Source organism: Bos javanicus, chromosome 18 (genome assembly GCF_032452875.1).
Source record: "Bos javanicus breed banteng chromosome 18, ARS-OSU_banteng_1.0, whole genome shotgun sequence".
NCBI lineage: Eukaryota > Metazoa > Chordata > Mammalia > Artiodactyla > Bovidae > Bos > Bos javanicus.
In genome coordinates, this window is record NC_083885.1 from 10,763,664 (window position 1) to 10,786,848 (window position 23,185).

The 23,185-nt window shown below is 50.5% G+C and overlaps 1 protein-coding gene across 6 annotated transcripts in view; it reads left to right on the forward strand.

Annotated features, from left to right (window-relative positions):
* Positions 1-23,185, forward strand: part of WFDC1 (WAP four-disulfide core domain 1) — a 62,464-nt gene that overhangs the window by 25,214 nt on the left and 14,065 nt on the right. For 2 of the 6 annotated variants that reach the window (XM_061386896.1, XM_061386898.1), the window contains exons 2-3: positions 8,329-8,533; positions 20,690-20,873. In XM_061386896.1, the coding sequence (XP_061242880.1) occupies positions 8,396-8,533; positions 20,690-20,873 (322 nt within the window). In that variant the 5' untranslated portion in view covers positions 8,329-8,395. The other 4 variants (XM_061386895.1, XM_061386900.1, XM_061386901.1 and 1 more) reach the window with 4 other exon arrangements.

The window sequence follows — 23,185 nt, forward strand, 5'->3', positions numbered from 1 at the left end:
TAGATGCTCATCAGCCATATTAGACAGAAGCTTGGTTTATATCCGTCAGGTTGTATGCAGCAGTCACTAACAAAAAGCTCCAACTCTCCTGGCTTAACCCTAAGGAAGATTAGCTTGTCCCCTGTAATAAGCCCAGAGGTAGGACAACTCCAAGACTGACTAAATTCAATAGCTCAAAAATGTTCCCAAGAATTCAGGGTTGTTCTCTTATTCCCATGCAACTATTTCAGTGTTGGCCTCACTCTCTGATCAGCTCCCCTTGTTGCGGCAAAGTGGCTGCTGCAGATCCTGGCGCTGCAACCTGACTGAATAAAGTTGAGACGCACAGATGGATCACCACTTTTCCACAGGTCCCTGGGTGTGAGGACCACTTTCCCAGAAGCACCACCCCTGACTTCTCCTCATACCTCATTGGCCCAGATCAGATGACAGACCCATTCCTGAGCCAATCACCAGTAGGGGTTGGGTGGTACTATATGATTGGCTCCAGCCAATCATCCAGGTGGTCAGAGCTGTAAGGGGATCATCCACCCTCATCACTGTGACTGATCTTAAAAATCCTGCTCCCACCATCTTTTTCTCCAGTTCCTCCCCTCATTTCAGGATACAGGAAGAGCCTGCTTCTCGCCCCTTCTGCTGCTGCTACTGCTGCTAAGTCGCTTCAGTTGTGTCCGACTCTGTGCGACCGCATAGACGGCAGCCCACCAGGGTCCCCCGTCCCTGGGATTCTCAAGGCAAGAACACTGGAGTGGGTTGCCATTTCCTTCTCCAATGTATGAAAGTGAAAAGTGAAAGTGAAGTCGCTCAGTCGTGCCCGACCCCTTCACAATTTTACCTCCCAGCAGGATGGGGCCAGAGGTAGGTGGCCCCTTCCCGGAAGACGTCCCACCTTGTTGCTCCTCACCACCTCTGGTTTAGTTAGCCCCTGGACTCGACTCCTCCCCATGTCGGGTTTAGACGTCATCCCCTGGGCGCTGCTCCTCCCCACCCGCTCCGAAAGGAATTCCCTCTCCCACAAGGTACCCCACAGTCACTGCCTCAGACTTTGGGTCATTTCAGCACGTGGCACAATTTACCTGCTTTCTTGGTCTGTGTCTTCCCACTGGACCATCCCCTTCGTGATAGAGGGGATCTCCCTCACTTTATCCAGTCACTCTATGTCACAGGATGCAGAGATCCTGATGGCCCCAGGAAAGCACAAGATAAGGCTGGTGTGTACAAACGTGGGAAGCATTTGCTTCCCAGGAAAGTTAAGCCTTTGCTTGAGGAAAGGATTGTGAAATCTCCAGCTCACCTCCCAGGCCTTATATCAGCAAAAGGGAGTGTTCTGACATCTAGCTTTTCTGGAGTCAGAGTTGGGTTTTTTTTTTTTTCCTTCATTAAAAAAAAAAAAAATTACATCCTTGGCATTTAAATAGCATCTTGGATGATTTCACCCGGCTTAGGTTTTGTGAAGCCCCCATCAGCGGCATCGTGGATTGTCTGGCCTTGACCCTCACGAGGTTGACTGAGTTGAGTGATCGACCAAAAGAAGCAGCTACTTGCTTGTCTTGGCAGCAGAGCTGAGTCCTTGGGATCATTGCTGAACTGTTGAATTTAGCTACCCCCTTGCCCCGGTGTAGGATACAGGCACAGATAAATAGAATCTGTTTCTGTCTTTTTTTTTTTTTGGCCATGCTATGTGGTTTGTGGAATCTTAGTTCCCCCATAGGGGCTCAAGTTTATCCAGCCAGGTCAGGGGACTTGGTGCTTGGTGGCTAGTGACTTGGGTCACTGGCTGGTATTGTCCTCAGTTGCTTAGTTGTGTCCGATTCTGTGCAACCCACCCCACCCCACCCCACCCCCGCCCCGGCCCAAGACTGGAACCTGCCAGTCTCCTCTGTCCCTGGAATTTTCCAGGCAAGAGTACTGGAATGGGTTGCCAGTACTAGAACCAGGAGGCTGGTTCCTGCTCCAGGGGATCTTCCCAACCCAGGGGTTGAGCCCATATCTCCTGCATCCCCTGCATTGGGAGGCAGGTTCTCTACCACCGGCACCACTTGGGAAGCCCCACGCTGGCATTAAGATGGTCCCGCAAAGCCATCTGGGCTGCAGCCCTGGAAGAGGGCTGTGGGAGCATCCATTTAACTGATCGGTGGGTGTTCACCAAGCCCCTACTGTGTGCCAGCTGCACAGGAGGAAAGAAAGAATAAACCAAAAACTATAGGCAGACACCAGCCTGGCTCTGAGGGTGCTGACTGTCGATCAGGAGAGTCAGGCGTGGTAAGAAAGAATCGTACCTTCCACCGTCGGGTGGTGTGGGTCCTGGCAGGCAGAGGTACACAGGGACATGAAAGCCTGCTCTAGGGGAACTGAACTGGTCTGCAACGTTTCCAGGACGAAGGGGCTGTTTCACTGAGAGCAGAGGCTTAACGAGGTTACTCAGCAGGGCCTTCGCTGGCGGTCCAATGGTTAGGACTCCGAGCTTTCATTGCCGAGGCCCAAGTTTGATCCCTGGTCAGGGAACTAAGATCCCACAAGCCACATTGTTGTTCAGTCGCTCAGTTGTGTCTGACTTGGTGGCCCCATGGACTGCAGCACACCAGGCTTTCCTGTCCTGCACCAACTCCTGGAGTCTACCCAAACTCATGTCCATCTAGTCAGTGATGCCATCCAACCATCTCATCCTCTGTCACCTGCTTCTCCTCTTGCTCTCAATCTTTCCCAGCATCAGGGTCTTTTCCAATGAATCGGTTCTTCTCATCAGGTGGCCAAAGTATTGGAGCTTCATCATTAGTCCTTCCAATGAATATTCAGGACTGATTTCCTTTAGGATGGTCTGGTTTGATCTCTTTGCAGTCCAAGGGACTCTCAAGAGTCTTCTAGAGCACAACAGTTCGAAAGCATCAATTCTTTGGTGCTCAGCTTTCTTTATGGTCCAACTCTCACATCTGTACATGACTACTGGGAAAACTATAGCTTTGACTATACAGACCTTTGTTCAAGCCACATAGCACAGCAAAATAAATAAATAAAAATAATTTACTCAGCCAAGAAAACCAGAATGTTGGGAAGTGGAACTAGCATATGCAAAGGCCCTGTGACTTAGGTGCATGGTGAATATGTGTGTTTATGTGTAGGGAAAGGCTGGCATGTGGCAACAGGGAGAGGCAGGAGGGAATCTGTTGGGACAACAGCCCTGAAGGTCAGGGTGGGGACTGGTCGGGGGAGAGGCCAACTTTGTCAGGGCTCCTGACCCTGGCTCTTCATTAGAATCAGCTGGGGAACTTTGGAAACCACTGGGTTCTGATTCCCTTGACCTGGGCTGGACCCATGTGTGGATGTGATTGACAGCCCCTCCCGTGGGTGATGCTCCCTTGCAGCCAGGTGGAGAAAGGCCAGTCCAGACTGGAAGGCCCTGGGGAGTGTGTTTTCATCCACATCCCAACAGGACCGTGGCAAGGCCTTCAGCTCAGGAGGGGCAATGGGGAGGGGTTTCATGATCAGAGGTACGTTGGGGGAGAAAGACAAACAAGCAGCAGAGAGAGAAACGCTGCTTTGAGGGTGAGTCCAGGTCCTGTGGGCAAAATCACGAGAAGCTGGCAGCGACCTGGCCCAGCAGCTAGAGAGAGGCTGAGCCCACTGGTGGAACTGGTCCCAGTCTCAGCTGTGGGAGGAAGGGGCCACAAGGCAGCCAGCCTCCCCGCATAACCTTTCCATCCGAGTGCCCCTTCGTGAAAGGGGGACTGCTGCTTTCACGGTTGAAAGGGGACCTGCTGCTTGAAAGGGGACCTTGCCCTGCAGCCATCCTGAATGGCAAAAGAAAGCAAGGGCCAGAACGAGGGTCAGTTCCCGGGGAGTCTGGTCCCAGACCAGTCACTCTGGGGCGTGGGAGGAGGGGAGCAGCGGAGAGACGTGGGGAGTTTCTTGGCTGGAGAGCAGAGTCAAGGAGGGAGAGGGACGCTGAGTGGAGGTCAGGGACAGGGCGGCTGGGTGAAGTGAGCTCAGGGCCGGGGTCTCCAAGGACGGGTGGCCAGGGGACATCTGCTGTCATTCACCAGCTGGAATGGAGCAGGGCGGGCTCTGCTTCAGGCCAGCTGAGCAGCCTTTCCCAGCGGCCCTCCCTCCTCTTGCAGAGGACACTGCTGAGACCCGGCACCTCCTACACAGACTCACCTATCGTCTCTGTTTAATTCTGGCTTGGAGGGCGCAAAACCTTGCCCAACATCACACAGCAGTATTTGGGTCCAGGGTCATCTTCAGGCACACAGCTCGGGGCCTACTAGACTTTTATGGGCCCAGAAAGGTGTGTTAAATTCTCTTAAAATCAAAGGAAGTAGGGACTTCCCTCTCAGTCCAGTTAAGACTCTGCACTCCCAATGCAGGGGTCACAGTTTCGACTGTTAAGCAGGAAACTAAGGTCCCGCATGCCACACAGTTCAGCAAAAAAAAACCCAAAGAAAATAAAAAGAACATATTCCAGCTTGGTGATGGACAGGGAGGCCTGGCGTGCTGCGATTCATGGGGTTGCAAAGAGTCAGACACGACTGAGCGACTGAACTGAACTGATATTCCAGGTTGGATTATATTTATCTTTTTATCAGTGCAGTCATAAAAGATTATGTTTATTATTATTCTTTTTTAGTAGAGGAGAGGCCCAGGAAGGCAAAAGCACCAAGGGCACATGGAACAGCGTGACTGTTCGGATGCTAGCACCACTTCACCACTGGGTACGGGCCAACCCAGGCTCTTCTCCTGCCCCGCCCTCTTCCTGGGCAGCAGTGTGTTCTGACCCCATCAGTCTGCATCTCAAGCCCATTCTCTGTCCAGCCCCATCCTTCACTTCCCAGGTGTGTGGCCACTTCCTGGGAGACCTCTGCTGGCTTCTGTGACTAGGTCACAGCGCCTCCCCCCGCAGCCCATCTGCCCATGTTGCAGTTTAGCTCCTCTGGACACACAGTGCAATGGTTTTGAGCCCAGACTTTGAAAGCAAATGTCTGAGTTGCAGTCCCAGGTCTGCCAGTTATCAACCATCCACAGTTTGGCTTGTGAAAAAGAGGAGAGTGAAAAAGTTGACTTAAAACTCAACATTCAGAAAACTAAAATCATGGCATCCAGTCCCATCACTTCATGGCAAATAGATGGGGAAACAATGGAAACAGTGAGAGACTTTATTTTTGGGGGCTTTCAAAATCACTACAGATGGTGACTTCAGCCATGAAATTAAGACACTTGCTCCTTCAAAGAAAAGCTATGACCAACCTAGACAGCATATTAAAAAGCAGAGACATTACTTTGTCAACAAAGGTCCATCTAATCAAAGCTATGGTTTTTCCATTAGTCATGTATGGATGTGAGAGTTGGACTATAAAGAAAGCTGAGCACCAAAGAATTCATGCTTTTGAACTGTGGTGTTAGAGAAGACTCTTGAGAGTCCCTTGGACTGCAAGGAGTCCAACCAGTCCATCCTGAAGGAAATCAGTCCTGAATATTCATTGGAAGGACTGATGCTGAAGCTGAAACTCCAATACTTTGGCCACCTGATGCGAAGAACTGACTCATTTGAAAAGACCCTGATACCGGGAAAGATTGAAGGCAGGAGGAGAAGGGGACGACAAAGGATGAGATGGTTAGATGGCATTACCAGCTTGATGGACATGAGTTTGAATAAACTCTGGGAGTTGGTGATGGACAGGGAGGCCTCATATGCTGCAGTCCATGGGGTTGCAAAGAGTCAGACACGACTGAGCAACTGAACTGAACAATTTGGCAGTTTGTTCATTTCTCTGACCCTTAGTTTTCCTGTCTGTAAAATGGGGATAGTAAGAGTACTGACCTAACATAATTTTGATAGATTAAATGAGTGAATATTTTTAAAGCACTCCACTGTATGTCTGAGACTCAGTCTCCTTATGTGTAAAATGGGATGATAATAGCTATTTAATAGAGTTGTGATAGGTTAAATGAATTATTTTTTTATGCACTCGAAACTGTGCCTGGCACCAAAAAGTACCATCAAAGTGTTTTTTAAAAACACTGATTAATATCTGACTCCTCCACTTGTTAAGCCCTGTAAAAGCAGGGGCTAGGCCTGGTTTTACTCTCGCCAGTCTGGCACATAGTAGGTGTTCAAATGTTGGAACAAATTGAATGTTCTCTGTTCTTACTTTTTATGTTTCTGTGTTTCTTTCTGCTGGAAGTCACTCACACTTTAGTATAAAGTACGAATTTAATACCCCCTGTTCCTTTTCTTACTTATTTGCCGGATTGGTTCACTGTGGAAGAAATGTTCTGCCTTTTAGGGGAAGGAATCACTGCCTTGGTGATCTGGTGGGGAAGCTTATGGGGGTTGGAAGGGCAGGATTTCCTCCTAGACCCTGTAACCATGGGCCATATCCTTTGCTCCTTAGAGAGCATGCACTTGCGCCCTCTGTATTTTTAAGGGAGCTATTTTCCTGTCTTTCTGGAGGAGGAAAGTGGTTGGCGGTGGCTGTCAGACCCTTGCTGGCAGGCCTCTCCAGCTGGCAGCAGAGGAGATGAAAGGCCTCGCCAGCTCCAAGGCTTTCCCAGAGGAAACCTCGCCCACAGTTCTGCAGGAAGTCACACTCCGGCTCGATGAGTCCCAGGAGGGCAGCCCACTAAGCTCAGGATCACGTCCAGGTCTCCAGAGCTCAGATCAGCCAAGAGGACCTCCGCCACTTGGAACATAAAGTTCTGAGGCTTGGCAGGAATAGGGGAGGAGCCGCCTGCCTTGACATCCTGAGGGGCCCCCTCGGCCCCAGCTGGGAGCATCCAGGCTGGCTGTCAGGCCAGGACCCTGCCTCACCCTGATCAAAGGAAAGCACTGCGTTCCTGGGGGGATTTGTACCATGTTTATTTCTCGTCTCAGAGCCCTTTCTCCTTCCACACGAAACCCACAGGGCCACCGTGTTCCCAGAATAGTCACCCTTGTGGTAAAGTCTTGGGGAAGAGCATTTTCACAAGTTAACAATCGCAAGACATTAACTGATGGGCACTGCTTGGCATCCTGGTTCCCCGTGGCCTGAATCCAGCTAAGGAATTGATAGCTCAGTTGAAGAACATTTATTGAGCACCTGTTGTATGCCAGGCCCTGGGAGATGTCCTGAGGGGATGCCTGAGAGGTCAGCCATGAAGGGGGGCTTTGGGAAACATGCCTGACTTTTGGGACCATCTCTTCATCTGTAGATGCCCTTGTGGAGTCGTCACGATGATGAGTTACTCTCTGCATCCGGCCAGTGCCTCCTGGGTGCTGATGCAGCCTGGCATTGTGCAGGGCACTGGGTACATTCAGTAAGAGAGATGCGGGGACTTGACCTTGAGAGCCTACATCCCACTCCAGGGTGTAGGAACTTCCCACTGTCACTGATGAGTGACCACAAACTCCATGTCTCAGATGAGAGAATTGAGGAGCAGTCAGCACCCCACAGACCGAGGCTGAGCAGGGACCCGGCCCAGGGGCATCTAAGCCCAGAACTGCCCGTAGTGGCGTCACAGTGATCAGACAGGGCAGGTGTGGAGCCCCAGCCATGCCACCACTGCCTGACCTCAGGCAAGTGTCGTACCTCTACTGCTGCATCTGTAAAATGGACATCATAGCAATGCCTGTCTTGGGGTTGCTGAGAAGAGGTGATAGAGTACGAAGTTTGTGAAATATGGAGTTGTGTATAAAACACACACAAGCTGACATTTATAGCACCGTTAGGATGTCCGTGAAGTGCTTTACTTGCACAAATGCACAGAACTCTCCCAAGAGACCCATGACGTATGAGTAACAGTCCACATGCCCACACTGGAGAGGAAGTTTCCAGGGTTCAAGGGCACTCTCCCCTCAGCCATGTGCTCCGCTGGGCCCTGTTCAGCAACAAGTCTTACAAAGAAGTTTTGTGGGCAGAAGAGTTTGTCAGACCAGCCTCGAGTTTGGACAGAGTAGCAGCCAGAAGCCCCCAACCCATCCCCTGTGTGCCCACCCCCACCCGGCCCCAGCCAGCCCCCAAAGCCAGCACCTCTTCTGGGGAGGGGACTGCCCAGCCTGCAAGGAAGTGCTCATTATCCCTGTGTGACAGGGCCACTCCCAGCCACGTCTCCAAGCAGCGTGATGCCCCCGTCTGCTGCCGCTGCCTTCTGAGCCGCCTCGGCTGCAGACGTCTGGCGGGGAGTCTCTGGGGCCAGATGGAATAGGGCAAGCTAAAAATAACCTGGCGGGCGGCCCCCACCAGGGGATGGGGGTGGGGGCCTGGGCTGGGCGCGGACACATGATCCCAGGGACCTGGCCAAGTGGAGCCGAGAAACTCTCCAGCAGCCCGAGCACGCTTCTGCTCCCCATTCTAGGACCCACCGGCTGGAGCACCCCTCTCCTCTGACCATCCAGGAAGAAACACCTCGAACCAGCTGCAGTATGGGCAGCGGCTGGAGAAAGGTCAGCTGGACTCTGTGCTTCCTGCTTCTGCTGCTCCTTGAAGCCACTTCCACCAAGAACCTCTGGAAGCGGGCATTGCCCTCGAGGCTGGCGGAGAGGGCCCGTGTAAGTGCCCAGGTAGGGGGGTGCTGGGGGCCGGGGGGGGCCCACATGCGGGCAGGCCAGGGCAGGCGTCTTTATCTGAATCATGACAAAGTCGGGTGGGCAGGCAGACGGACCTCACAGCCCTCAAAAGGCTCCGTGCCTGGAAATAGGGAAGCCAGGGGCCCCTAAAAACACACGGGGGGACAGCAATGGGCTTTCCTTATCCAAGGTTACTTTCTCCTGACAAACAGCACCTAATTTAAGAGTCCGAGGACTTAAAACTGAGTGTTGTTTCTCAGCAATCAATAACCAAATGTCGATAGGATGCAATTATGCTTCCGTGTGCTTCCTGACTGACTCAGTAAACACTTGGTGGAAACTGCTCTGGGCCAGGCTCAGTGTGTGGTCCTATGGGTACAACACAGAGACAGCCAGCAGCTCCTGCCCTTAAGGATGGCCTCATTGAATAGGGTGAGCGGCTGGGTAACATGTGACAGCCATACAGAGGGATGGCACACCATGACCAGAGGTGAGAAGCATGGGCCTTGCAGCCCTGAGTTTGGATCTGTACTCTTGCTCACAGGCTGTGTGACTTCAGGTAAGTTGTTTGACATCTCTGAGCACCAGTGATCTCGTCTGAGAAAGACTGTGCATTCCTTTCAGTTTGTTCAAATAAATAGGCAGTTAGATGGCCACTGTTTACCCAGGTTGCCCTAGACTGTAAGGATGCCAACTTGTATCCCCAAGCCTTGGGAGTGTTACCCCCACAGGCCTGGGGTTGCAGAGAATGAATGAGAAGCTAAAGGGAAATGTATCCAAGCACATCTGATTTTCCTGTGTAGGTCTGTGGGTATACCGGCGTCATCGTTCCAACAGCATTTGTAGCTCTGTGTCTTTGTATCCCACGTTGGTAATTCTCCCACTATTTCACACTCTATTTTTATTCTGTTTGTTATATTGATCTGTGATCAGTGATCTTTGATGTGACTATTGTGAAATGATTGCGACTCACTGAAGGCTCAGAGGACAGTTAGCATTTCTCAGCAATAGGGCATTTTTGTGATTAACGTGTGTACATTGTGTGTTTTTTAGATGTAATGCTGTTACACACTTAATATGCTGTGGCATAATGTAAACGTAACTTGTAGGCGTGCTGGGAAACCAAAACATTGATGGAATTGGCTTTACTGTGGTGGTCTGAGACCACACCCACAGGATCTCTGATGTCGTATCTGCCGACAAGCGTTGAGAAGGTAAATAATGCAGGAAAGGGACTAGGAGAGAGACTAAGGCTGGGGGAGGATGTCATTTTAGGTTCCCTGCCCCAAAAGGGAGCACAGAGGCATAGAAGGTTCAGGAAGATCTACTAACACTCTCAGCCCAAGGGTGAAGAGTGAATGACTCCATATCCATCAAACACAGCACATACTGAGTGGTCTGTGTGATGTGGTGACTTCCGCTCAAATAATTATGAAATTGGTTGCTGTTTGGCTCCCCAGAGGGAATGTAGGTTCTTCACAGTAGGGCCTGATTCTGTCTCCCTCAGTGCAGTGTTCTTGGTGCCTTGCCAGGTGCCTGCCATGAAGAAGGCATCCCATACATCCTTGTGGGTAAATTATGGGCAAATACAAAGGAAGGCCAGAAGAATATGTACAGCTCTGTGCCAGGGGAGTCAGGGAAGGTTTTCCATTGTTGGGGGTATTCAACCCAGGGCTTTGAAGGATGAATAGGAGTTTTCCAGGCAGAGAAGAGGGAAAAGGGAATGTTTAATGATGCCAGGCATGGTACGATGTATGAAGCTGTACTGAGGGTAATCTCAGCCTCCAGGGCTCACACTTTTACAGGTCAGGCAGGAGGCCATGTGGGTGTATAAAAGCGTAGTAGCAAGTGAAATGATGGTAGGTGTTTGGAGGGAGGAGAGTCAACCCTTGTCAGATTGGGCTCTCCTGTGCTCTTCACTGGCCCAGCAGGCCGATTTAGGCCACAAAGTATCTAGTTCTCTGGTTCTAGGACCACAGAAAAAATTTCTGGTACATCACCTGGTCTCATTTCCACCTTGACCCAGAGCATCACAGGAGCCAATGCCATGACATCTCACAAGGAGGAATGAGGAGGCTGGGAAGATTGGGGGCAGTGTGCACTGGGGTGGGGGAAGTCTCTAAGAACACATGCCTGGCTGGGCTTCGGGAACCAAATTACTTAGCCACTGTTTATCAGAATGTAGGTGCTTTGAGTGTGTATTCACTGGATTGAAACTCTCCCCTGTTATCAACAGATATCTGCTTCCCTCCCCAGATCCAGGGCACAGAAGAGATTTGTGCCAAGAATGTACCTTGGAGAGAGCCCCTGGGGAAAGACAGGCTGTTGACTGGTGACTCAATGGGTAGGGAGACTGAGCAGGGCACCAGGCCCAGGAATTTATCTCAGTGACATCTCTAATGAGCTGTGCAGTCTTGGGCTGCTCACTGCCCCTCTCTGGGCCTCAGGTCATTCCTTGGGAAATGGAAGGCAGAGGATAAGATGACCTCCAGGACCCTTTCAGTTCTGATTCTAATTTCCATGCAAATGTCCAGCAGGGAATTTAGGAATGATAGGAAGCAGCCCCTGCATATTCAGGGGCCAGACTTCCCACGTGGCCCCCACTGCCCCACCTAAGCTGGGTCGGCTCTTCAGCTGTGGCTTCTGGGGCAGGTCGGGGCGAGGGAGGCGGGCCTCCAGGTGTATGTGGAGCCCGCTCGCGCCGCTCCAGAGTTAAACAGAGCCCTTATTAAAAACTAGGCCGCATAAACTTGTGTGATTTACCTGAAAAAGAAAGGGAGTCCTCCTGATCAGAAGCATATTGCTTTCTAATTATCTTGCTACATCTTAACCACGCTCCCTGCTCTCAAGATTATTTGTGTCTGTAGCACCTATGAGGTAGAAATACCATCCATCAGGAGCTTTTACACATCTCTTCTCCACTCCTCATTCAGCAGTCTCACACTGGTGGCTTAAAATCAGCCCCGGTGGGAGTATTTACACTGTGGAAACTGGCAGTAGACTGTATGTGGAGACCTGGGTGTTAAACCTGGACCAGTGTGGCTGCCAGCATCCTGCATCCTGGCTCCTCCCCTTCCTGAAGCCCCGCCCCTTGGCAGAGTGGGCAGAGTGGGCAGAGTGGGTCCGGGGAATTTCCTGGACACTATGCATTTTCCTGCTCTAGACACAGTGCCAGAGAGGAAGACAGGGGAGGCCCTTTCGGAGGCTCGTAAGAAGAAGGCTTGTCCTGTGTGAGCCTCCGTTGCCTTGCCTGCAGCCTGGGAGACAGCGGTGCTGCTTTGCAGTCCAGAGGAAAGACCACAGGAGCCTCCAGCTCAGGTCCTGGCAGGGGAATACCACTCTCTATGCACTAATGAAAATAAAGACAGAGCCAGATATTTACGAGGCTAGATAAGACGGAATAGGCCAGGGAGTAGAATGTTTATCAATAGCCCAAGAGCCTTTCTGGGATGCTCAGGGTCTGTTCGGTGGAGCTGGTGTTTTGAGCTTTGCTTTCCTGGCATTTGATGAAAGTCATAAGAACAATCCTTCCTACGTGTCAGGCCAGGTGTTCACCCTGCGTTCTATCTCAGGATCGGCTGAGCAGATCCCCCAGATGGGACTCACTGTAGCCGCCATGGCGGCCTGGTGGCCTGATGATCTCTATGTGTCACTGTGGCTATAGGTCTGTTTAGTCTCCTAAGCTCCCATCCGGGGCAACTGGAAATGGAGACAGAACTCTAGTCACGGTAACCAAAGCAGAAACAGCCCAGGTGTCCACAAGCTCAGAAAGGATCGACAAAATGGGGTCCATCCACCCAGTGAAACATAAAAAAATGACGTACCGGGACATGCTCCAGCGTGGATGAAACCTGGAAACCTTATGCTCAGTGATAGATGCCGGTCAGGGGACTCCCCTGGTGGTCCAGTGGTTAAGACTTCGCCTTCCAATGCAAGAGGGTGTGGGTTCCATCCCTGGTCAGGGGGCTAAGATCTCACATGCCTCATGGCCAAAAAAACCAAAAGATAAAACAGAAAAAATATTGTAACAAATTCAATAAAGACTTTAAAAACGGTCTAGATCAAAAAAAGATGCCAGTCAGAAAATACCACATAGCCTGTGACCTATTGATATTTATGAAATGTCCAGAAAAGGCAACTTCATAGGGACAGAAAGTAAATTAGGGGTGGCCAGGGGCTGGGGCTGGGGTAGGGATTAGGAAGTACTGCTTACTGAGAATAGAATTTTTTCAGAAACTAACATAGTTATAAGTTAACTATACTTAAAAGTATACTTCAACTAAAAAAAGAAAAGAATGATGTAAACCTTTTAGAAATATAGAGGTAAGTGGTTGCACAGTATTGTGAATTTAGCGCTACAGAATTGTGCACTTCAAAATGGTGAAAGTGGCAAATTTTACGTTGTATGCATCTTACCATGATAATTTAAAAAAAAAAAAAAAGGGAACCTGAGGCATTCCCTGGCAGTCTGGTGGTTAGGACTTGGCACTTTCACTGGTCGAGGAACTAAGATCTTGGAAGCTGTGCAACGTGGCCAAAAAACAAACAAAACCCCTCAAATACCTAAGGTACTTCTTAGGGATTCTGTGAAGGTCTCCTGGCCAGGTTTGTCTTAGTTTCATGGTTCCTCCTCAGAGGAGCCTTCCCTGGTCCCGGAGTCCCCTGTTTATGTCTCCCTTACAAGTTTTCTTAATTTCTCAACTTCTCCTTCATAACATTTAGCTCGCATATTATCATCTGCATGATTTCTTTTTTTTTATTCTGGCTTTGTTTCATTTCTCACTACTTGCTTGCACAGACAAAAGGAAAGCGATTTGCTTGCTTCCTCTGTGTGATGTTGGTGGTGTCCGTCGCTTGTCCCGGAGCTGAGCCATGTGAAGGCAGGGCGGGTGTTTTCTGGTTCAGGTTAGCTCTCCTTGCATTCACCCAGTGCCTGGCACATAGTAGGCCTGCGAGCTATGAATTTACCATGAAATGAATGAATTGCACTAAAAATTACATTTCTAGAGCATAAGAGAAGGGGTGGAAAGTTCTAGAAGACTCTCAGGTACCCAGCAGGGCTCAGTGAACACACCAGCTGGAGGAGTTGGCCGAGTTTGCGGCCCTGCTCTGGACGTGCCCTGAGATGGCTTGTCCTGGGGTGAGATCCCGGGTTTCTGACCTCCCAGAGGAAGTCCTGTGAGCCTCACACCAGACTCTGCTCCCGGAGCCCGGGTGTCAGGAAATGGCATTCAGCGCACACTGAACTCTCATCCCACCATTCCAGGGAGAGACGTATTTTTAGATCTTTGACGTCCAAATTCCAGAGGAAGAGCGAGTAAAGCTTGGAGGAAAATTGGCTTTCTTCCTGCACCCAGCAAACCAGTCCATCCTGGGATGCATTTTTATTGGTCAGGCCATTAAGTCTCTGGAACATTCCAAAGAAGGGTAACGCTCTCGCGGGGATCAGAGCGTCGGGGGCGGGTTGTGTGTGGAGGGAGGGATGTGGTAAACTGGGGCAGCTCTGGAGACTGGATTCTTTCTCCTTAAATGGAGATGGTTTCAGTTTTTCCCCCAATTATAAAAACAATGATGTTGACTGTGCAAGACATTCAGACAATACAGAAAGTCACGAATAAGTAAAAATGGTCTAAATTCTCCAGAACGCAGGCTCTGTTGATATCTTGGTATATGTGTGTGTGCCTAGACTTTTTCATGAAGTGCTTATACTCAGCACACGTTGTTTTTTTAACGATATTTTGCTCATGTTGTTTAAATTTTTTTTATTGAGATGAAGTTCACACACTGTAAAGTCAGCCACATAAGAGCAAACCATTCAGTGGCATTTGGTGCATTTGCAATGTTGCACAACCACCACTTTTTTCTAGTTCGAAAGTATTTCCATCACCCCAAAAGGAAGCCCCAAACCCATTGAGCAGCTGCTCCCCACTCCCCTCTGCATCCCCGCTCCCCTCTGCATCCCCGCTCCCCTCTGCATCCCCGCTGCCTGGCAACCACCAATCTGCTTCCTGTCTACAAAAATTTCCCTGTTTTGGACATTTCGTACAAATATCATATTTGTATGTGGAATTTGTGTCTGGCTTATCATTCATGTTGTTTTGTACCTTGCATTTTTCATCAAATGATGTAAGGTGAATGGCTTCCCCGGTGGCTCAGCAGTAAAGAATCCACCTGCAATGCAGGAGACACAGGAGATGCTGGTCTCATCCCTGGGTCAGGAAGATCCCCTGGGAAAGAAATGGCAATCCACTCCAGTTTTCTTGCCTGGAAAATCCCATGGACAGAGGAGCCTGGTGGGCTACAGCATATGGGGTTACAAAGAGTCAGACACAACTGAGTGACTGAGCACGCACTCATGGTGAATATGTTAATATGATGGATCCATGTTCTCTCTTCAAAGACTTCTGTGGTGTTCCAGCGGATTCGCCATTATATATTTATCCAGCCTCCTTTGGTTGGACATCCAGACATGCGCTTCAGTGGACTCGTGGAATTGGGCTTCTCTCTGAAGCAGTCCAGAATTGATTTTTCCCTACCCTATTCCTGAAGGAATCGGCAAAAGAATGGCTTTGCAAATATACAGAGGCTTCCAAAAATATCCCCCCAAGGAATGAAGAAAAGAATAGCTACCAAATCAAAACCTTAAGGGAACCGTCTTTACCCACGCAAGGCATGCAGCGCTGGGATGTTCCCTTCCGAGCTGTACCGTAGGAACTCTGAAGCAGGCTCGCTGTGCTATCCCCTAGCAGGGATGAAAAGAAAAGATGGAGGACATGAGTTGTCTGGGTTATTTGTGAAGGATGTTGTCAGTCTGGAGTGAGCTGAGATTTGACATGCTGTTATTTTCAGCTGAGTGGCAACGGAGGGGAAGGCTGGCTAGGGCTGCAGAGAGCAGGGGCCAGGGTGAGTTCTTTCCAAAAGGTGTGCCTGGGGGAGGAAGTTACATACCTATATCCAGAGCTGGGGCTGGTCCACAGGCGGGCAGGAGGCAGGACCATATGAGAGAGGGGGACCCCAAGGCGACAAAGCAGGAGGAATCTCAGAGATTAGGAAGCAGCTCCCCAGGCCCAGGCTCCCGGGACAGGAATTTGCCAGAGTCAGACCCAGGTTGAATCTTGCCTATGCTGCTGGCCAGCTGTTTGACCTGGGGCAAGTGCCTTCAGTGTTTCTGGGTCTGTTTCCTCATCAGTAAAGTGGGTGAATCACAGCCATGACCTTAGAGGACTGTGCTGAGAATTCAGTGAAATTCAGTACCTGTTGACCTAGCACGGCATTGGCTCACAGTGGGAGCTTAATAAATGCCACCTGCTCTGCCATGATTAGGAAAGCTGCTGCTGCTGCTGCTGCTAAGTCGCTTCAGTCGTGTCCGACTCTGTGCGACCCCAGAGACGGCAGCCCACTAGGCCTCCCCGTCCCTGGGATTCTCCAGGCAAGAACACCGGAGTGGGTTGCCGTTTCCTTCTCCAGTGCATGAAAGTGAAAAGTGAAAGTGAAGTTGCTCAGTCGTGTCCGACTCTTCGCAACCCCATGAACTGCAGCCTACCAGGCTCTTCCGTCCATGGGATTTTCCAGGCAAAAGTACTGGAGTCGGGTGCCATTGCCTTCTCCGGATTAGGAAAGCAGACTGGCCCAAGTTCAGAGCCTGGCGCTCTCCATATGGTATATGTGCCTCGGTTTTCTCACCTCCACGGTGGGGACACAGGTAACCAGAGGGGAGCGATGGACGCCGCCTCTGGGGACCCTCAGAGAACAGTGCTGGGGCGGCTACTTCCTCTGAGGAACTCTGCCAGTCTGCCCCTGCCCCCATCCTCCTCAGAAATGACGGCATTGCTGCAGGAGGGTTTCTTGCTTAAGCGTCTTCAGATCCCAGTTACTAGCAGATCTTGAACTCCTTGGAGGCAGGGACCAGCTCAGAGGTTTCTTTTGCATCTGCCTCAGCATCACGCCTAGAGCTTCATCGTGTGTGTGAGTGAATCGAGGGCGGGGAGGAGGGAGGAAGGAAGCAAGGAAGACCAACACGAAAGGAATAATAAAACCAAGGGATCAGCATTACTGATCTTACCCACTCCCTCTGCAAACCCCTGCAGCAGGCACTTACTTCTGGACCCATTTCGTAGGTGAGGAAACAGGCTCACAGAGGTCATTTTCCTTACACAGCTTCAGGGGTCCAAGCCAGACTCATCTGGCTCCCATGCCTGAGCTCAAATCCGTGACTGTTCGTGAGGTCACGGCCATGGCGCCATCCGCCTTGGTACACTTGAATGTGGGACACAGCTCTGAAGTTCTTGCCCCAAAGGAAGAAGAGGCTCCAAGGCGAGGGGTCTGGGGTCTTGGCAAGCCTTTGGCACCGAGGCCACTGACCCCAGGTTTATATTTTGGATGCTTTACTCTGACTTTAGAAGGGAGGCATGTAATACTTGGGCTCACGACCCTTCTCTGCCTATGGCCTTGGGCAAACCTTTAATTCTCTGAGTACCAGGGACCTGCCCCCACTGGACTCACGTGACCAGAGACTATGCGGATGCCAGGGAAAAGGTGCAAAATTAAACAAACATGAAGGGACACCGCCCACGCAGGGCCCACATGCAGGCTGAACGAGCAGGAGGCTGCTTGGCACGTGGTGAACCGCCGCTCGGTGTTGCCCATCTCTGGCACACCTCCATCATCCTCATGGTCACAGTTCCCATCAACCGCAAGGAAGATGAACGGAGCACGGGCTCTCCGCCACGCACGGTCAGAGGTGCTGCGGACACAGGTGGGAAGAAGACAGAGTTCCGAGGAGAGCACGTTGTAGGGGAGAAAAACGCCACATTTGTCAATGCGCAGTCCCCCCAAGGGTGACGGAGGGTTTGGAGCTACGTCAGGCAGGCCGCGGGGAACGCGGGTCGCCCGCTAAGGGCATGTAGAGCAGATACCTGCGCCGTGTCAGGGCCAGAGCTGGGCAGGCATCTTGTGCAAAGGCCCAGAGGTGAGACCTCAGAGGCGCCAGGACACTAGCCAGGAATGAGCGAGAGGGCAGGAGGACAGGAGAGAGGCCAGAGAAGTGAAGGGGCAGGGCCGTGGGACCAGCTGGGGTCTGACCTTTAGCCGGCAGACTCTGGCCTTTAACCTTTAACCCTCTGGGGGCTGGGAAGGTAATCTATTTCTTTGATTAAAGTCTGTTCTTTCTCTTCCTAATCCTTTGTTTAGGACCCTCTGTGAGCATCACCTTGCTTGACATGAAATATTTTTCAAAACATTTAATCCTTTAATCTGGGCCCCTCCGTGAAATCGGTTCTTTATCACCCAGGGCCATCTGTTGTTCAGGCCTCACCATAAATCACTTGGGCGATTTGACTTCTAAGGCGCTTATCTCTTTTGTTCTCTCCCAATTCCGAGAAGCGACATCTGAGTTTTCCTCAGAGAGCCCTGGCACATCTAAACTGGATCTTTCAATGTGCCCCCCACCCCACCCCTGTCCTGTTGGGGACTGCCCTTAGGAAGTCACCCACCTGGGAGGCATCGGAGGTGGGGGAAAGCATGTCCCGTCTGATCTCCGGGTTCTGTTAAATTTCATAAATGAGGCTCAATGTGAAAACAGGCTGGGCGGAAAAGCCGGCAGTCCCTTGCCAGTCACACTCAGCATCCCTGCTCGCCCTCCCAGGGAGGCCAGGGCAGCTGTCACCTCTGATTAGGATTCCAGTGGCGGGGCCCCAACATGGGTCCAGGGTCGCTCATTCTGAAGAAAATGAACTGGGAGTTGTTGGCATGGGATGATGTGTATTTCGTGTAGCTTGGAAATTATTCCTGAGGATACAGGAATTGGCGGGGTGGGGCGGCCGAGCAGGTGGTGGCAGAAAGGCTGAACCAGGGCTGGAAGAGCCAAAAGTTATAAGGTTGCCCCTTTTGTTTGTTTGGGCTTTGTTTCTGCCAGATGTTGGCTTTGTATTCTTTTTTTTCTTTTATTTGCTTTGCATAGATTAAGTGGTTTAGAAAAGGGAGAAAAGATTAATTCTCTGGATACAAAGTACTCCACTTAAAACAAATAAGCAACAAGGGTGTACAGCACAGGAAATTACATTCTGTATCTTTTAATAATGTATCATTTGAATCAGCCATAAATAACTGAATCACTTTGCCATGTACCTAAAGCTAACACAATATTGGAAATCAACTATACTTCTATATATATTTTTAAAGATGATTCTCTGGGTGAAGGGGGGCAGACACCCCACCCTCCCGGGGCCTTACCCCCCCCCCACACTTGGTCACTGTTACCTTCCCCACCTGGCCCTCAGTCTTAGCCACTGTGGGTCCCTGGGAAGTAGTTTGAAAACCACTGGTCTTTGTGACCCCCCCACCACCCATTGGTAGATGCAGCTATTCAGAACCTATTCTTGGTGATCTGACGCCCCCTACAGGGCACTGGGAGCAGCACATGGGGTTTGCAGCCACCCTGGTGGCTCGGAAACCTGGTGGCTCAGGTAAAGAATTTGCCTGCAGTTCAGGAAACCCAGATTCAATACCTGGGTCAGGAAGATCCCCTGGAGAAGGAAATGATTACCCACTCCAGTATTCTTGCCTGGAGAATCCCATGGACAGAGAAACCTGGTGGGCTACAGCCCATGGGGTTGCAAACAGTCGGACATGACTGAATGACTGACACACAGTAGCTGCAGGGGAGGGACGTTCAGACAGCCTTGACCTTTGAGGGCATATGCCATTGTGTAGCTTGCCTTTATTTATTTTACTTAACATAAAGTTTTTCCTGTTAAGTATTTCTACTTGTAAACTTTTAATTGTCTTTAAATTGAAAAAAAAAATGTGTTCATGGCAATATATATATTGCAATAAGAAGAATAAAGTGTTGACAATAGGAAAAATCTCCCTCAACTTCAGAACCTAATTCTTCTCTCCAGAGGTAATCTTTGACAACAGTTGCTTGTGTGTTCTTGTATATCCTTCCAAAGATGTTCTAGGCCTGTATAAATATATGCATATTACATGTGTGTGCATACGTATATTTTAAAACATAGGTGCAGAGCATACAAATTGTTCTACACTTTAGTTTTCTTTACAAGCCACCATATCTTGGGGGATTGCTCATAAGCAGGTTTTAGTGGCTATATGCTATTGTAGTCTGCAGCAGTACATTATTTACTTGTACAAAGGGCAGAATTTTGAAATATATATATGTTGGGGGATTGGAGGATCAGTAGTTACAGTGTTTTAGGTGGGAAGAGTAGTTCAGACAATAGCAGGCGGTGGGGCAATCCAGGGTGTTTTTTTCACAATGATTTACTCTAACTGTGTGTGCATGAGTGTGTGCACGTGTGTATAGGCATGTGTAAGACCTGCCCTCCAAACACCCTACCCTCAAATCCAGAAACCAAACAGAGCTTCCTGCACAGATGGCGTCTGGTGTCACAGGGATCCAGAGTGGCTTACCTGGCATGACTTCAGCTCTCCCAATCCCACCTCTAAAATGCTTGTTTTATTGGCCGGGTGTGTCCATACTTCTTACATGTTAAATAATATACCATATTATTCACTTTTCCTGGAAACATAGTGCCTAAACGTGGGAAAATCCTGAGTCAGATTCCATTAAAATGCACTACGGAGCCAGCACGTAGATCAAGAAGCAGAACAGGGCCACTGTGTGTGCTCCTGTGACATTGGGGTTTCCTTTTCTTTTTTTTGCTCAGTATTATGTTTGTGAGTTTTATCCAAGTTGTCTGTTGTGTGAATTTATTCATTTTGTGTGTGATTTGTAAATTCTCAAAGTTCTATATAAACATATGGATGGATGATAAGTATACATGTATATACAGAAATTACATGTGTACATATCTATGTGTATGTATATATGTACATATATACCCTTTTATATGTAAATATATACAAATCTGTATATACATAAATACATCAGGATAGATGCTTGGTTAACATACTTCTCCAGATGCATTCATCTTTTGGCTGCTGCTGGGCTCACCATCAGTGAGCCCCACAGTTTGGGGCTCTTACAAAGAGAAACAGCATCTTTTCACGGTCAGAGGAACCTTCACAGGATGGTTCTGCCAATGCCAGGACGCATTGGCTCAGAGAGGCCCAGCTATTCGACCGAGGCGCAAAGCACCCAGCACATCCCACTGATGCGCCTTCTCCCCGTAGGCGGAGGAGGTAGGCGGCTCCCGGCAGCCCCGCGCAGACCGCTGCCCACCGCCCCCGCGCTCGCTGCCCCCCGGTGCCTGCCAGGCTGCACGCTGCCAGGCCGACTCCGAGTGCCCGCGACACCGGCGCTGCTGCTACAACGGCTGCGCCTACGCTTGTCTGGAGGCCGTGCCGCCCCCGCCAGGTAGGATCACCCGGGCTGGGTGGGGTCGGGGGCGGGGAAATGGGCAGGGGAGGGGGCGGGGTTGGGGGGCCGGCGCCGCCGGGGAACTGTCCTGCCTGGTGCTGCCTGCCTGCAGGAACAACTGGGCTTAAACCTGGGCCACCTAGGAAATGGGAACATAGCGCTCCTGAGGCAAGTATCCAGCTGCATGCAGTGAGCGCCTGCTGTATGCGGGGCTCACCTCTGCCAGCGGAGAACTACAGTCCAGAGGACACCCATTCCAGGGAAAATGTTTCCTCTTATGAAGCTGGGGGAGATTGCTCGTTAAAAAATCCAGATTTCCAGCTTTTCTTAAAAATACTGGCCCGCATTCCCTGGGCCACCATCTGGTGCAGCCTCAGGTGCTCCTACATGGCAGGGGGACCCCTCTAGTTTTCCAGAGACCCCACCAGGACCACCCAGTTCACTCATGAGGCCTGGTGCTGGGGGTATTTGAGATGGAGACCTGACACCTTAGCGATCCAGGGGAGGACACAGACTCCTGGGTTCAGATCTGCTGGCCAGCTGGTGACAGCCTTAAATCCCCACCTGCAAAGCAGGAATGAGAACGCTCGGCTTCCAGCGAGTGCCAAGTCCCGAAGTGTTTGCTCAGCCCCACGTGGGGCTAGGAGCAGGGAATCAACACATGTTCTTTGAATCCTAATGGGAATCTCCTGAGAAACAGTTCTCAGGGCATCATCTTTGGAGGGAGGTATTTCAGATCCCTTCTGGAGCGCTTGGGGAAGGGAGGGGTAGAAAGGGAGCCTGGGGGGATGGGGAGGGAGGTGGGGTCTCCACTGACTGGGGAAAACGTGCCCTGAGTGGGTAGGACGAGGGTAGGCAGGCGGTTTCTCTCCGTTCTGCTTGGGGCTGAGCCTTTGGAGCACAGAAGTCTGGTAGGACTGCACTGTCAGCCAGAGGCTCTGGTTCCCGTGGGCCTTCATTAGTAACCCCCTAGCCCCCAGGCCTGCCAAAGCCAAGGTAAGAATGAACACACTCAGTTTTATTCAGGGTGAGGTCACAGGGATAACAAGGGACTCGGCACCCTTAATAATGCTCATAATTATGATCGGTGCTGCCTTCAAGCACTGCCTCTTGGCCAGGCTGGCTCCTACAGGGCCTCTTACAAGGACAAAATGGCACCCCTCCTGGTGGCCGAAGCACATAAAAGTATGCCTGTCTGGTTGGGCAAGTCTAAAAGATGTCCCCTCCTTTGGGCTGAGACAGCGTATAGGAACTCTAGCCTTACTTGCTGCCTAGAACAGGCAGTGCACAAACTGAATAACTGTCCATGACATTCCAAATAGCCTTTCCTTGCACTATGTCATTTAATGCTCACACACTCCCATGGAGTGGAGAGACCATTATCAGCCCTGTTTCATAGCTGAAGATACTGGAGCTCAGAGAAGCTCAGTACCTTGCCCAGACTCACCCAGCAGGCAGAACTGGAGCTTCAGTTTAGTCTTCTGACAATGGGGCAGTGTCCACTGCCTTAGGCTCTGAGTGTAGGAATGTGGGGCCTCTGGTCCGTTTGTGGAAACCAGTCTTTCCCCCAGATACCCACATAGCTCACTTCCTGACCCTCTCAGATCTCAGTCCAGAGGTGATCTCTTTCTCAGGGGAGTTGTCATTGTTCAGTTGCTAAGTTGTGTCCGACTGTTTGCGACCCAATGGACTGCAGCACGCCAGGTTTCACTGTCCTTCACCATCTCCCGGAGTTTGCTCAGATTCATGTCCATTGAGTCAGTGATGCTGTCTAGCCATCTCATCCTCTGCCACCCTTTTCTCCTTTGGCCTTCACTCTTTCCCAGCATCATGGACTGTAGCCTGCAAGGCTCCTCTGTCCACAGAAATCTCCAGATGAGAGTATTGGATCAGGTTGACATTCTGTTCTCCAAGGGATCTTCCTGCCCCAGGGATTGGCCCCCATCTCCCGCATTGCAGGACTCTTTATCATCTGAACCACCAGGGAAGCCCCTCAGGGTAGTTTCCCTCTCTGTGATCATCTTTACTCTGGCCTTACGGCTCTCCTCTGGTTCCTTACTGCCTTGTGGGTTAAGCTTTCTTTACGGCTCAGTCTAAAATATTATACTTCATTTGTCTCCTGATTGTTCCCCCAACTTGAAGGTCAGCCCCACGAGGCAGGAAGTTTGATTTGTTTCAGTCATTGCTGTATCCCCACCATGTAAAAGTTACTCAGTGAAGGATGGACGAATCAGTGCAAGCCTGGCTCTCACTGGCCAGCAGGAAGAGTTGGCAAAGCATTAGTCATAATAATTATAACAGTAATGTTT